General features: G+C 42.9%; 1 protein-coding gene across 2 annotated transcripts in view; it reads left to right on the top strand.

The window, feature by feature from the left end:
• The window catches only part of LOC145337177 (uncharacterized), a 130,088-nt gene that overhangs the window by 40,522 nt on the left and 72,686 nt on the right, over window positions 1-16,880 (top strand). For both annotated transcript variants that reach the window (XM_080181975.1, XM_080181974.1), the window contains exons 9-11: window positions 8,959-9,410; window positions 10,226-10,361; window positions 16,141-16,440. In XM_080181975.1, the coding sequence (XP_080038101.1) occupies window positions 8,959-9,410; window positions 10,226-10,361; window positions 16,141-16,440 (888 nt within the window). The remainder of the gene's footprint in view (window positions 1-8,958; window positions 9,411-10,225; window positions 10,362-16,140; window positions 16,441-16,880) is intronic.

The following is a 16,880-nucleotide window of genomic DNA, read 5'->3' as shown; positions in this document are numbered from 1 at the left end:
ACCCTCGCTGCATGAAAATGTTTTTCCTTATAATTCCTAAGAACATGGAGCTGGAGTAGGAATTCAGTCCCTCAAGCCCGCTTCACCATTGAATATGTTCATGGCTGATCTCATTTCGGCCTCATCCCCACCTTCCTTCCTGCTCCCCATAACCCTTCATCCTGCTCCTAATTAAAACCTATCTATCTGCTCAAATTTGTTTATTGTTCCAGTGTCCACTACACTCTAGGATAGAGAATTCCACACGTTCACAATCCTTGGAGTGAAGTAATTCTCGCTTATTTCTGTTTTAAATCCGCCACCCCTTAGTATCTTATTCTAGAATGTCCAACAAGGGGAAATATCTGTTCAACATCTACGCTGTTGATCCTTTTTTACCATCTTCTACAGCTCAGTTAGATATCTTCTCGTTCTTCAGAACTCCCAAGTATGGGCCTAAACTGCTCAACCTTTCGTCATAAGACAAGTAAGTCCTTCATCCCTGGAATCAACCTAGTGAACCCTCTCTGAACCACCTCTAGAGCCAAAACTAGTTCTCCTAGCACACTAGAAATGTTACAGCATAGGAGGAGGTCATTTGTCCATGCCAGCCCGAGGACACCTAGTTGTCCTCTTCACTTCCATCTTTCTGCATCTGGCCTATAGCCCTTAGCTTATAACACTTAAGGTGCAGATCCAGTTAATTTTAGGGTTTCTGCATCCACCACCTACTTGGGCAGCATATTCCAGACACCCACCCTCCGCATTTTTTAAAAATCAACTTTAAAGGATTCCAACCTTTCCAGTACTTCCTCTTTCTTTGAACTACTGGATGGAGGTAATCATAGTGTTTCTCGTGGACTATGTATACTTGAAGAAGGACTCCAGATGCAGTCTCACTCACGCCCTTTACAGTTGAAATAGTGCTACCCTATTGTTATACTCCAGCAATAAATGCCAAAATTCCATTTGCCTTCTATACTACCTGCTGTATCTGTATAGTAACTTACTGCAATTCATGCATACAAATACCCAGTATCCCCCCTCCACCTAAGTATTTAGAAGCTTCTCTCTATTTAGATAAGTTGCCTTTTTATTCCCCTGATCACAATGGATAAACTTCTCATTTATTTGCGCTAAATTTTAAATTTTGGTCCACTCGCCTAACCTATCCATATCCATTTGTAAATTTTTTACTTCCTCTTTGCAACTTGCTTTCCCACCTATTTTAATGTCATCGGCAAATTTGGCTATTGTACGTTTTATTCCTGCGTCCAAATCATCAATATAGATTATAAATAGTTGGGGTCGGAAGACTGCACCCTGTGGCACAGCACTAATTACTAGTAAATCAATAAAAGACACATTTACCCCCATTCCCTGCTTTCTGTTGGTTAGCCAATCCTCTATCCAAGCTAATATATTATCCCCAGTCCTGTGGGATTTTGTGTACCAGCCTTTTGTGCAGCATGTTATCAAATGCCCTCTGGAAGTCCAGATGGACTACATCTACAGGACCCCCCCCCGCCCCCCCATTATTCACTTTGCTTGTTCCATCTTTGAAGAACTTTTCATATTAATCAAACCTGACTTACCTTTCATTAACTGATGGATTATGTTTTGACTTTCCAATGCCCTGTAACTACTTCCTTAATAATGGGTTCCATCAGTTTTCCAATGACAGATTTAAACTAACTGATCGATATTTTCTTTCTTCCTGCCTTTCTGCCTTTTTGAACAGGGACTTAACATTAGCCTTTTTCCAATCCACTGGATCCTTTCTAGAATCCAGAGAATTTTTGAATATTTATAACCAATGCCTCCACTATCTCTGCTGCCACTCCCTTTAAAACCTTAGGCCCTGGGAACGTGTCTGTCTTTAATTCCAATAGTTTGCCCAATACCTGGTGATGGGTGATCATCCCTGGTGATGGCAATTGTTTTAAGTTGCTCCTTTTGAGAAATCTCTGTATTAACCTGTCACTATTGGAATGGTTCTAGTGTCCTTCACCATGAAAACTGAGGCAAAGTATTGATCAAGTGTTGCTGCCATTTCTGTGTTCCTAACTCACCAATCTCACCCTTCAGGGGACCACTAACATTGACTTTAACTTCTCGCTTCCTTTTCATTGCTCCTTTTACCTCTGTGCCCCCAATTCTTAATCTTTCCCGCAGTGGAAGTAGCTTTTACTCTTTTTTGATCTTTCATGCTTTTGAATACCTCTAATTCCTCTCTAAGACCTTTTGTAAGAAAAACAGTCCCAATCTATGTACGTAACTGAAGTTTCTCATCCCTGGAACTTTCCTCATGATTTCCACAATCTCTCTAATGCTTTCACATCTTTTCTAAAATATGGTACCCAGAATTGGACAGAATCCTTCAGATATAAGGCCCGTTCAGTGTCTTACATGAGTTTTTTGTGAGATGAGTAGACATTTCCTCCAGTTAAATATTGACAAAACTGAAGCCATTATATTTGGACCCTGCTCCAAACTGTTATTTCCCAGCTACTGACTCCACTGATCTCCTTGACGACAGTCTGCGATTAAGCCAGTGCCCTTGCAATCTTGTTGGCACACTTGATCCCAAGATGAGCTTCATGCATTACAGACTGCCTTCCGGACATTGCTTGACTTCACCCCTATTTCAATCACATTCATTACCTTCAATATCACTAGCCTTGAGTCATTCAATATTCCTGGCTGGTCTTCCACAGTCTAAATTTCAGGTCATCCAAACCTCAGCTGCAAGTGTCTTAGCTCACACCCAAGCCCCATTCACTCGAAAGCTACTTTGGCTCCCCCCAAACAACATTTTCATTTTAAACTTCTGAACCTTGTTTTCAAATCCCTCCTTGGCCTCATCTCTGTAATCTTCTGCAGCCACACAACCCTACCAGATATCAGTGCTCCTTTAATTCTGGCCCCTTGAGCATCCGGATATTAAAGATAGAAGGATGGTAGGAGTTGAGGGCCTGAATGCGATTACTGTCACTAGAGAGGTAGTGCTTGATAGACTAACGGGACTGATGGTGGACAAGTCCCCAGGACCGGATGGAATGCATCCCAGGGTTCTGAAGGAAATGGCAGAGTGATTATTTACCAAAATTCGCTGGATTCCAGGGAAGTGCCAGAAGATTGGAAAACGGCTAATGTTACGCAGCTGTTTAAAAAAGGTGGCAGACAAAAAGCAGGGAATTATAGGCCAGTTGTTTAACGTCTGTAGTTGGAAAAATGCTAGAATCCATCATCAAAGAAGAAATAGCGAGGCACCTGGAAAGGAATGGTTTGATAGAGCAGACGCAGCACGGATTCGTTAAGGGTAAGTCGTGTTTGACAAATTTATTGGATTTCTCTGAAGATGTGACTAGTGCGGTAGACAGAGGGGAACCGGTGGATGTGGTGTTTCTCGATCTTCAAAAGGTGTTTGATAAGATGCCTCACAAAAAGTTGCTTCAGAAGGTTAGGGTGCACGGAGTTGGGGTAAGGTGTTAGCGTGGATAGAGGATTGGTTGTCTAGTCGGAGGCAGAGAGTTGGTATCAATGGGTGCTATTCTGCTTGGCAGTTGGTGACTAGCCTCCAGGGATCGGTGCTGGGGCCTCAGCTATTTACCATTTATATAGATGATCTGGAGGAGGGGGCTGAGTGTAGGGTGACGAAATTTGCTGATGACACAAAGCTGAGTGGGAAAGCAAATTGTGTGGAGGGTGTGGAAAGTCTGCAGAGGGATCTGGACAGGCTGAGAGAGTGGGCGAGGACCTGGCTGATGGAGTATAATGTTAGCAAGTGTGAGGTTGTCCACTTCGGCAGAAATAATAGTAGGAGGGGTTACTATTTAAAGTGCGAAAAGCTGCAGCATGCTGTGGTGCAGAGGGACCTCGGGGTCCTTGTGCACGAGTTGCAAAAACCCAGTCTGCAGGCACAGCAGGTGATCAAGAAGGCGAATGGGATGCTGGCCTTTATAGCAAGGGGGATAGAATATAAAAGCAGGGAGGTCTTGCTGCAACTGTACAGGGCACTGGTGAGGCCGCAGCTGGAGTACTGTGTGCAGCTTTGGTCGCCGCACTTGCGCAAGATATTTTGGCCTTGGAGGGAGTGCAGAGGAGGTTCACTCGGCTGAAACCGGAGATGAGGGGGTTGGACTATGAAGAGAGACTAAATAGACTGGGTCTGTACTCATTGGAGTTTAGAAGGATGAGGGGGAATCTTTTAGAGACGTATAAGATAATGAGGAGGAACTTCTTCACTGAAAGGGTGGTGAATCTCTGGAATTCCCTGCCCGTTGAAGTGGTGGAGGCTACCTCGCTAAATATATTTAAGACAAGGGTAGATAGGTTTCTGATAGACAAGGGAATTAAGGGTTATGGGGAGAAAGTGGGAAAGTGGAACTGATCCACTTCAGATCAGCCATGATCTTATTGAATGGCGGGGCAGGCTCGAAGGGCTAGATGGCCTACTCCTGCTGCTATTTCTTATGTTCTTACCCTGGATTTTAATTACTTTACCATTGGTTGCTTATGCGCTACGGTCTGAAATATGCTCCCTGCACTCCATCTCTCTACCTCATGTTCCTCACATAAGAGTTTCCTTAAAAACCCACCTCTTTGACCAAGCTTTTGTTCATCTGACCAAATATCTCCTTATGTGGCATACTGTCATATTGTTGTATTCCATTCCTCTATGCAAAAGACTGTTCATTCACATTAACGTTCGTTCTTAGGATGTGGACATTGCTGGCTAGGCCAGCATTTATTGGCCTTCCCTATTTGCTCTTGAGACATTGTGGTGTGCCACCTTCTTGAACTGCCTCAGTCTGTGGTGTAGGTACGACCACAGTTAGGAACGGACTGTCAGCCACAGTGAATGTTGTGGTGCTCCTTTGCATCTGCTGTTCTTGCTGTTCTAAATGGTAGACGTTGCAGATTTGGAAGGTGCTGCTGAAGGCAGTCAACTTGGTGAGTTGCTGCACAGCATCTTGCACGTGTTAGACACTGCTGCCACTTTGCATCAGTGGTGAAGGGAGTGAACATTGAAGCTGGTGGATTGTGTGCAAATCAAATGGGCTTCTTTTTCCTGCATGGTGTAAAGCTTCTAAAATGCCATTAGAGCTGCACTCATCCAGGCAAGCTAAGAGTGTTCCATCACACACTTGTGCCTTGTAGACGGTGGACAGGCTTTGAGGAGTCAGAAGATGTGTTCTCTGCAGAATTCCAGCCTCTGACCTGCTGTAGTAGCTCCAGTATTTAAATGGTTCAGTTTCTGGTCAATGGTAACCGCTAGAATGTTGGTAATGGAGGATTAAATGATACTCATGTCATTTTAATGTCATGGAGAGATTATTAAATTCTCTCGGTTAGAAATGGTCACTGCCTGGCACTTGTGTGGCATGAATGTTACTAGCCGCTTATCAGCCCAAGCTTGAATGTTGCCCAAGTCTCATTGCATTTGGATACGACTGCTCCTTATCTCAGAGTCGGGAACGGTGCTGAACATTGTGCAATCATCAGCAAATATCCCCATTTCTGACCTTAAGATGGAAGGAAGGTCGTTGATGAAACAGCTGAAGATAATTGGGTCTAAGACACTACCCTGAGGAACTCCTAAAATAATAACCTGGGACTGAGATGACCAGCCTTCAAGAGTTACAACCATATTTGTGTTCACTATGATTCCAACCATTGGAGAGTACCGCCGCCGCGCCGCGCCGCCCCCCCCCCGATTCCCATTGACTCTAGTTCTGCTAGAGCTTCTTCATGCAACATTTGATCAAGGACTGCCTTGATGTCAAGGGCAGTCATTCTCATCCCACCTTTGGAATTCTCCTTTATTCTCCATATTTGGATCAAGGCTGTAATGAGATCAGGAGGAGTGGTCCCAGGTGGGACCCAAACTGAGCATCAGTGAGCAGGTGATTGCTGAATAGGTGCAACTTGATAGCAGTGTTGGTGACTTTCTGTCATTTTGATTAAGACTGTTACGGCAATAATTTGCCAGGCTGGATTTCTTCTGCTTTTTGTGGACAGTATATACCAGGACTCTTTGCCACGTTGCTGTGTAAATGTCAGTGTTGTAGTGATTGGAACCGCTTAGGTTGGGGTGTGGCTAATTCCAGATCTCAAATCTTCAGTACTATTATTGGAATGTTGTCTTTGCAATATCCAGTGCTTTCATGTGGTGTGGAAGACTGGTCTCTCTGCTGGGCACCTTGAGAGGAGCCAGAAATAGATTAAGTAGGCTTTTCCCTTCACCATCTGCTAAAGACTCTATCTAGCAGATGTGTCCTTGGCAAGGCCAACTCAGTGAATATTGGTGCTACCAAGCCATTCTTGGTGATGAATATAATGTACTCCACTCAGACTGCATTTTGTACTCTTGTCACCCTCAGTTCTTCCTCTTCATAGGAAATACTGATTCATCAGGTGAGGGGGGAGCTGTAGGTGTTAACCAGCAGGAAGTTTCGATGTCATGGGGTCTGAAGTCAATGTTGAGGATTCCCAGGACAACTTGCTCCAAAGTTGGGAGTTACAGATAGTTCTATGGCTTGGTAGGTATAGATGTGATCGGCGCAACTTGTGGGCTGAAGGGCCTGTTTGTGCTGTTGTGTTCTATGTTCTTAGAAGTATGTGCCACTGTGCTGTCAGTAGGACAGGGTGTACCTAGGAATGGTGATTGTGGTGGCTGGGATATTGTCTGTAAGGTATGATTCAGTGAGTATAACTATGTCAGGCTGTTGCTTGACTAGTCTGTGGTATAGAACATAGAACACTACAGCACAAGCAGGCCCTTCGGCCCACGAGTTGCGCCGATCACATCAACACCTACCAATCCATCGACCTATCAAAAACCCCCAATCCCACTAAATCCCATATACTCATCCAGAAGTCTTTTAAAAGACCCCAGCGAGTTCGCCTCCGCCACCACTGACGGCAGCCGATTCCACTCACTCACCACCCTCTGAGTGAAAAACTTACCCCTAACATCACTTCTGTACTTGCCTCCCCGCACCTTAAATCTGTGTCCTCTCGTAGCGACCATTTCAACCCGGGGAAATAGCCTCTGAGAATCCACCCTATCTATTCCCCTCAACATTTTATAAACCTCTATCAGGTCGCCTCTCAACCTTCGTCTCTCCAGGGAGATGAGTCCCAGCTCCCTCAACCTATCTTCATAAGGCATGCCTCCCAATCCAGGCAACATCCTTGTAAATCTCCTCTGTACCCTTTCAATAGCTTCTACGTCCTTCCTATAGTGAGGCGACCAGAACTGCGCACAGTACTCCAAGTGAGGCCTGACAAGGGTCTTATAAAGTTGCAGCATTACCTCCCGACTCCTAAACTCAATCCCTCGATTAATGAAGGCCAGTACACCATACGCCTTCTTGACCACATCCTCCACCTGCGAGGCTGATTTAAGAGTCCTGTGGACCCGGACCCCAAGATCCTTCTGCTCTTCAACACTACTAAGACTCCTGCCCTTGATAGTGTACTCGTTCATCCTGTTGGTCCTGCCAAAATGGACGACTACACATTTATCCGCGTTGAAGTCCATCTGCCACTTCTCTGCCCAGTCCTGCATCCTATTTATGTCCTACTGCAACTTCTGACATCCTTCCAGACCATCCACAACACCACCGACCTTCGTGTCATCGGCAAACTTACTAACCCATCCCTCCACTTCCTCATCTAGGTCATTTATGAAAATGACAAACAGCAAGGGTCCTAGAACAGATCCCTGGGGCACTCCAGTGGTGACTGACCTCCATGCAGAAAAAGACCCATCCACAACCACTCTCTGCCTTCTGCAGGCAAGCCAGTTCTGGATCCACAAGGCCAAAGCCCCTTGGATCCCATGCCCTCTCACCTTCTCAAGAACACTTTCATTGTTGTCTTTGGTGCTGAGTTTAATGTGGTTTTGTTGCTTTTAGACTTTGTGGTGGTTTGATACAACTGAGTGAGTGATTTGCTAGACTATTTCCAAGGGTGTTTAAGAATGAGCTATATTGCTGTGGCCCTGTATTCACATGTAGTCAGATCAGGTAAGAATGGCAGATTTCTTTCTCTAAAGAACTTTAGTTAATAGTTGCATTGTAATGAAAATTGACAGTGTTTTGCTGGGTAGTCACTCATGACTTCTATCTAAACACTGTGTCTTGGGCTGATATCTGAATACAGAGATATACATAGTAACAGCTCCCTTGTGGTCCATCAAAGCCTCTTTGCCTATGGTATTGCAGCTTGCACCTCTCAACTCTAGCAATTTCCCGGCTTTGCAGCATTTAATGATTAACACTTTCAAGAATGTTACATCAGATCAGTTATAATCTCACTGAATGGCAGAGCAGACTTGATGGACTGCACAGCCTACTTCTGCCCCTACTCTTTATGGTCGTATCTTCCACATCATAGTAAATTTTGTTAATTTACCTACACACTTTGACTTAAAAGCTTTGATGTACGTTTATAAGGAGTGCATTTTTTTCAAATTTAAACCCAATTCACACATTTGATGCTTTTACTAAAAGCTGTTTAGGGAGAAGTATCAGTGGATTAGCTGTGATGTTGACCAGAAGCATAGTTTAGATTTTTTAAATATCTGTGTGCAAAAGTGTTTCCCTCTTTGTGCTGAATTTCCTCCAGTCTCTCCAACTCTTTAAAATGCTGTTATCTTCATCCCTGAAAACCATATTTTTTTATTTGGTTTTAATAACTTAGATTTCCTTCTATCGCCTGTAGAAGGGAGAGAGAGGAATGAACTAAAGTGGATTTGCAGTGAGATTTTCTGTATGAATCAAGAATTGGTTAATAACCAACCCCTGTCATATAATACTACTTTGTAATAAATGTTGGTCAAGGCAAAGAGTTCTGAACTTTTGATTATTTGGGATTTTTATAAATTTTGAGTTTAGTTTTTTTTTCTCTCTCTTCCTCTACTTGCTTCATGTTTTCCTTTTTATGAAATAAAGTTTTTCTCTCCTTCAGATGATAAGAGTTCTGAGGAGCTAGAACCATCCAAGTTGCATCCAAGATGCATCCAAGTTGAATCTGCTTGCCCAGCCACACTTGAAGTTCCTTCAGGGATGGAGCATCCATCAACAACGGTGAACCGATCAACCACTTCAAAAGCTGTTGAAGTTATCTCCTACTGTACTTGGAATGAAAGTCGGGTTAAGATAATTAAGCTAATTGCTGAATGTGCTATGGCTAATAAACTTCCTTCAACACAGCGATTAGACAAATATGAGATTCATTTGGAAAAACGAGATGGGACTTTGTTATTTCCACCCAAGAAGAATGTCGATGTGAGAGCAACCATCCAGAATATCATGGAATCTGAATGTGCATTTGATAAGCCACTGGTGCAGACTATGGTGATCGAAGCAGTGGTTGGCAACTCTGCTTTCAAAACAAAGTTGAATAATTTAATATCCAAGGTGAGAGCTTCATTTTTTTACACATCTCCCCCGTGACAATTTCTGTCAAGGAGGTGGGGGGGTGGGGGGAGAGCGGTGCTGGGGAGAGAATTGGTTCTAGTAGATTTCTTTGTTCCCCTGGTCAGCTGACTGTCCTGCAGTATTCCATTTAATGACTTCATAAGAAAGTAGTAAGACTAACTTGATCTGGGTGAGGAGTTTCTTTCCAGTACTTTGTGTATTGATAGCTTAATAATATTTGGGAACATTGCACGCAGTGTTATCCAGCTGAGCCTCCATGTTGGTTGGTTATTGTTCTTTGTGTATTTGGTGGAACTGATTTTATCAATGAAGATGATTCTAAGTAGTTTAGTTTTGTAACGTAATTGGAAATTGAAGAACACTGGTGTTTTTATAGAAGACTTTTTTTTTTCTGCATCTCCTTTTTCCAAAGCAATTTGGATTCACCTGAGGCTCAAACCTGGCAGCCACTGATTCTGTAATGATGATGACCGTGTCCACAAAGTTGTGTGGATGAATGGGGGACAAAAACCACTTAAAACCATTTTTCATTAGTTATTAACTCCGATTGTTGCACAGCATTAGAAAGTCATCAGATTTGGAAAATGCGCAGCAAACTTTTCTATAGATAAAGTTCACCTGCACGTGTCAATGTATCTCCTTGCTTTGGAGAATTCTTTGCTTCTCTATTTGTGCTTCATTCAAGATGGAATAAAATTGTAGAAATCCTCCTGTAGAAATCTTCCCTGTTTTTTAAAATCTTCTGTTTTGCTAGGTGTTCCAATTTCCTGTTTTGTATTTGTATTACGCGTTAGGTTTCCAAGAACAGTTCCAATCAACCGCTTACTTCTCCAGTGCACGTTGTAATGGATTTAGAGAAAAACATCTCTCCACCAGAAAAGTGCCCGAGTGAAATGAATTGCGCTACTACCCTGTCCAACAGACTCACTGGTGAGTAACAGTACTTGGTTGTCATACCTTACTTTGAATGCATGTGATTCTTTTACCATGTTAACATGCATGTGAATTAGGGGCAGAGTAGATTACTCAGCTCCTTCCGCCTGCTTTGCCATTCAGTAAGATCATGGGTGATCTGAACGTAACCTTTCACCCCCTTGTTTATCAAGAATCTGGAATTAATATAGTGAACTTCCTCTGAATTATTTCTAAGACGTTTACATGGCTGCTTAAATAAGGAGACCAATATTGTGCTCAGTACTCCAGATGTGGCCTCACCAGTATCCTGTACAACTGAAGTATAATCTCTCTACTTTTGTAATCCATTCCCCTTGCAATAAATAATAACATTCTATTAACTTTCCTAATCACTTGTTGTACCTGCATACTAATCTTTTGTGAATGATGCACAAGGACACCCAGATTTACTGAGGCTGGAAACCTGGCGGCCACTGGTTCTGTAATGATGATGACCGTGTCCACAAAGTTGTGTGGATTGATGGGAGGCAAAAACCATTTTTCATTAGTTATTAATGCACAGCATTAGAAAGTCATCAAATTTGGAAAATGCAGAGCAAACTTTTCTATAGAAGGTGTTTATCTGCATGTCTGAACTCTTGCTGTGGAGAATTCTTTGCTTCTCTATTTGCACTTTATTCAGGATGGAATCTCTGCAGCCTCTCACCATTTAGATAATATGCTTCTATGTTATTCTTCCTGCTAAAATGGACAATGTCACACTTTCTCACATTATACCCCATTCACCAGATCTTTGCCTACTCAATCTATTTGTGTTCTTTTGTAGCGTACCGTGTCCTCTTCACAATTTTGTTTCCTATCTATCTTTGTGTCATTAGCAAATTTAGCAACCATCCCTTCAACCTCTGTTGGTATTTTACCCAGGCCCTACCTCTGTAACCCTACACATTTCCCATGGCTCGTCCATCTAACCTACATATCTTAGAACATTAAAGGGCAATTTAGCATGGCTAATCCACCTGACCTGCACATCTTAGGATTGTGGGAGGAAAACCCACCCAGACACGGGGAGAATTGTGCAAAGTTCACACACTCACCCAAGGTCGGAATTGAACGCAGGTCCCTTGCACTGTGAGACAGCAGTGCTAACCATTATATCACCATGCTGTACACCATTTTTATATTTCAAATTAGTTTTCTCTCATACTCTTAATTTTTCCCTCCTTAGTAACACTTTTGCCATTCTTTCCTGTTCTTTATATTCTGTCCAGTCTTCTGATCTGCCACGGTCTTTGTGCAATTTGTTTTTTCTTTAAGTTTGATATTATTTTTAACGTTTTTAGTTAACTGTGGAAGGTGGTCTTCCCCCCCCACCCCCGAATATTTCTTTCCCATTGGAATGTATCTATTCTGTGTATCCTGAAATATCCCTTTTAAGTATCTGCCAATGCATTTCTATTGACTTCATGTGCCAGTTCACTCTAGCTAGCTCTGCTTTTGTGCCCTCATAATTGCCCTTATTTAAATTTAAAATACTAGTCTTGGTCAATGACTCCCCTCTCTTAAACTGAATGTAAAATTCAGTAATATTATGATCATTGCTACCTAGGGGTGTCTTCACTATGAGATCATTAACCCTGTTTGTTGCACAATATCAGATCTGGTATAAATTGCTTTCTGGTTGGCTTTAGAACATGCTGTTCTTAGATGAACTCCTCGTCTAGGCTACCTTTGCCCATATGATTTTTCCAGTCTATAAGTGGGATTAAAATCCCTCATGATTATCGCTGAAACTCTGACAAGGTTCCATTATTTCTTATTTCATACTCTACCCTACCACGTGGTTACTGTTAGGAGGTATGTACATATACCACTCCCCACAAATGACTGCTTGCTTACATTATTTCTCATCTCTACCCAAACCGCTTCTAAATCCTGTTTTCCTGAAGTTAGATCAGCCATTTTGTATTAATACAGCATCAACAAAGTTAAAGTAGAAGTGCGTCTCAAGGTGCTGAAGAAATCTACACGATTTCCTTGAAAGTGGCAGTACAGCTGGAGAACGTGGCAAAGAAGGCTTATGGTATGCTTGCCTTTATAGGAAGGGGTATAGAGTACAAGAGCTGATGTCTAATGTTGCAGTTGTATAGAATGTTGGTTAGACCGCATTTGGAGTACTGCGTCCGGTTCTGGTTGCCTTACTACTGGAAGGACGTGGAGACCCTGGAGAGAGAGTGCAGAGGAGGTTTACCAGGATGCTGCCTGTTATGGAGGAACTGAGCTATGAGGAGAGATTGGGCAAATTGGGGCTGTTCTCCTTAGAAATACAGAGAATGAGAGGAGATCTAATAGAGGTGTATAAGATTATGAAGGGTATAGATAGAGTGAACAGTGGTAAGCTTTTTCCTAGGTTGGATACAAAAATTATGAGGGGCCATGGGCTTAGGGCGGGGGGGGGGTGAGGTATAATTTGGATGCTAGAGGGAGGTTTTTCCACATAGAGGGTTGTGGGGGCCTGGAATGCACTGCCAAGTAGGGTGGTGGAGGCTGGCATGCTAGAGTTGTTTAAGGTTTACTTAGGCACACGAGCGGACTAGAGATGGAGGGATACAGGAGACTGTTCTAAATAAAGATCAAGAGCCTTGGGATGTTCCTGGGAACCAATTGATTCCCTTGGACCTTCCAACATATTTTATGGCTCACTTGTCTTCTGAGCTTCTGGGGATTCCGTGAATGTCTGTATAAGTTGTGCATGTTTATTGATGTCTCTTCTTTTAATCTACAGGTGATTCGGTCTGCCTTGTTGTCCAACAAGGGGCATACACGCGATGGGTCGTGCGAGGGCTGCTCTTGGATGTTGCTTCGAGAGTAGCCTAGTGCTTCACGTCGTTAGTGTACGCTTAAATTGGACCAACTGACGGGCAACATGACAGTGCAGTGACTATCACTGTTTGCTGTGCAGATACATGGATTTGGGACGGTGTCTGTGGGAGTTTGCACATTCTCCCCGTGCTTGTGTGGGTTTTCTCCGGGTGCTCCGGTTTCCTCCCACACCCCAAAAACGTGCTCTTAGGCTGATTGGTGTTAACAAATTGTCCCTGAATCTGGTTATGGTTCCTTTATTGTGGAGTCCAATAGGCATAGACAAAGGTCACAGGTAGAAGAGGGCACTCACAATGTTAAAATGGGGGCACGGGCTCATTGGGCAGAAGGGTCTGTTTCCTGTGCTGTGTTGCTCTTTGTTCTTGTGAGCCTATTTGTGTTTAATAACACACGCACATCTTTCAAAGCTCACTACGGATTTCAGTGCAGTACTGAAGGTGCTGCATTATTGAAGGTGCCACTATTAGAATGAGATTCTGAACTGCCAGTCTGCCTGCTTAAGTTTAAGTAACTGATCCTATGTCGCTGCTGGAAGAGAGGCCCATCACGTATCCCTCAGCTGAGCACATACCAAGATTTTTATTTTGTTTGGTTTGCTATCTCATTTGCAACGTATTGAACTTGTGGACATGTTAGAATCATTGACTCCCTACAGTGAAAGAGGAGGCCATTTGACACACCGAGTCTCTCACTCTCTGAAAGAGCATTCTAACCTGGCTCAGTATCCCCGTCACCCTGACATTTACCATTCTTACACATCCTTGCGTACTAAGGGACAATTAACATGGCCAATCCATGTAACCTGCACATCTTGGGACTGTCTGAGGAAACCGGAGCACCCGGAGGAAACCCATGGAGATGTGGAGAGAATGTGCAAACTCCGTACAGACAGTCACCCAAGGAGATTGAAGGATTTGTTAGGCAAGGGTGTTAAGACTCTTGAACCCAAGGCAGGTAAGATAGAAATCAGCACGCTCTAATTACTCCTGTTCCCATAAGCTCAAAATCTCAGATTCAGAATTACTGCAAATATTTAATTGTTTAATCCGCTTGCCAGTTTATTTTTAGATTTGTGGGACAGTTACCAAATGACTAATCTCGCTCTGTTCAATTTTTTATTGGAACCCTTTTTCAGGTTTATCTGTTTGTGTGTCTATCTTTACATGGTGGACTGGTTATGATGTTAGCAAATTCAAGACAGGCCTGTGGTTGAGAGATGTGATGAGATGATGTATAATCTTTTGACCTTGGGATGAGCACATGCACAGCAGGAGTTTCTTTCTGCCCTGTATGGGCCCGTGTTTCTAATTTTCTGCATGAACATTCTCTGTTATCTAGAGGACTAAAATACATTGGAGTCAAAATCAAGTTAAAGCCTTTGTTAGAGCACACCTGGAGTTAAGGTGAGCAGTTCTAGGAAAGGATATATTGACCTTTGGAGAAAATATAGCACAAGTTTACCAAAATGATATCTGGATTCCAAGAGGTAAATTACGAGGGAGACTACATAAACTAGGATTGTATTGCCTAGCATATAGAGGGGTAAGGAGTGATTTAATGGACGTTTTCAAGGTATTAAAAGGAACAAATAGGTTAGATAGAGAAAATCTATTTCCATTGGTTAAGTAGGCATAGTCCAGAGCTTTCAGGAGTGAGGTTAGTACGTAAAAAGGTTAATGGAAATTTTGAACGCTCTGCCACTGATGGCAGTGGATGCTGGATCAATTGTTTAGTCGAAATCTTAGAATCTTAGATTTTAGTTAACCATTTTTAATCCGGGATATGAGATAAAGGCTGTATATAGAACTAGATTACCAGTGGTTAGCACTGTTGCCTCACAGCGCCAGGGTCCCAAGTTTAATTCTGGCCTCAGTTCACTGTCTGTGTGGAGTTTGCACGTTCTCCCTATGTCTGCGTGGGTTTCCTCCCACAGTCCAAAGATGTGCAGGTTAGGATGATTTGGCTATGTTAAATTGACCCGAGTGTCAAAGGGATTAGCAGGGTAAATGTGTGGGGCTACAGGAATAGGGCCTGGGTGGGACTTTGGTCGGTACAGACTTGATGGGCTGAATGGCCTCCTTCTATACTGAAGGAATTCTAAACAGGCCCCTGCTGCCAACATCTATACGTAATAATGAATGTGTCCCATGGTGATGGAATGCTCCCTGCATGTGGATTTCCAACAATACTCAAGAAGTTTGACACCATCCTGAACTCAAGCAGCTGCTTCAATTGGCACCCCACCCACTACCTCCATCATCAACAGTGTGGCAGCAGTGCATGCCATTGACAAAATACATAGCAGCAATTTCAGTAGCACCTTCCAAACCCATAATATCTACAGCATAGAAAAGGGCCAACAATGTTATGGGAACACCACCATCTGCAAGTCATGTGGAATTATGACGCCATTCCTTTAGTATCACTGGGTCAAAATCCTGGAATTCCATCCTTAACTGTGGGTTCAAGAAGGGTCTCAAGGGAGCAGGAATGGACAATAAATGTTGGCCATGCTAGCAACACCCATATTCCATTAATAAACAAAAACAGGTTTGTATGTAGGTAAGTTTGCCATGCAAGAGATTTTAATTTTAATATGGTATTATGTCTTTACCTCCAAATTGTGTCTGTGTGGAGTTTGCACATTCTCCTTGTGTTTGTGTGGGTTTCCTCCAGGTGCTTCAGTTTCCTCCTATAGTCCAAAGATGTGTGGGTTAGGTTGATTGGCCATGCTGAAATTGCCCCTTAGTGTCCTGGGATGTGTGGGCTAGAGGGATTAGTGGGTAAAATATGTAGGGATATGGGGGTGGGGCCTGGGTGGGATTGTGGTCGGTGCAGACTCGATGGGCCAAAGGGCCTCTTTCTGCACTGTCAGGTTCTATTCTGTGAAAATTCCATTTTTGTTCTGCAGCTGAAGAGACCGTTCAGACATTTCCAACAACTACAACCCAGAAACAGGAACAAGAAGCTTTCATTGCAGTTACTGACACTACTATGAAAAATGTGGCCAAAGCTCCCTGCCCTCCTCTTAGATCTGCAGTCACTACATTCCAGAGAATTGGGGCTTTGAGTGCATTGCTGACCAATACAACTCCAACACCAACTCCAAGCTGCATTGTGAATCCTGCTGCATCTCCAAACAAGCCTGAGACTCCAACTCCTGCAACCCGCTATCTGTTGTGCAAGACCAATTCTTCTTCTTTATCTTCAGGTAGGTTTGAGACTGAGCATTTCTGTTCAGACTCATCTGATCACACTGTGTGCGCCTGTAGGTAATAAGTGAAATTTGACAATTATGTCATACTAAGTTTTGAGACAGTAAATGGTGCAGAACTAGCAAGGTGCTGCAAATAGTGCGAGGAAAAGGAGATTTGGATCTTTCATGTCTGAATCAGCAGCATGAAACCCACCTGGAAAACTACCCATTCAAATTAACTTATTAATTCAGCCAAAATATAATATCTGAAATAAAGCTAATATATTTAGAAATGTGGGAGAATGGCAGCAAAACAATGCAATCTCTACAGTATGATCAATTTCAACTAACAACTTGCATTTGTAAATAAAATAAAAACAGAAAATGTTGGAAGTACTCAGCTGTCAGGCATCATCAGTGGAGTGCGAAACATTTCAAGTCAGTGATCTGTTGTC

Source organism: Carcharhinus amblyrhynchos, unplaced genomic scaffold, assembly GCF_965287045.1.
Source record: "Carcharhinus amblyrhynchos unplaced genomic scaffold, sCarAmb.v2.hapA scaffold_44, whole genome shotgun sequence".
In the NCBI taxonomy this organism is placed as follows: domain Eukaryota; kingdom Metazoa; phylum Chordata; class Chondrichthyes; order Carcharhiniformes; family Carcharhinidae; genus Carcharhinus; species Carcharhinus amblyrhynchos.
Note: the sequence above shows the minus strand (reverse complement) of the source record. Positions and strands in the feature narration are given on the sequence as shown.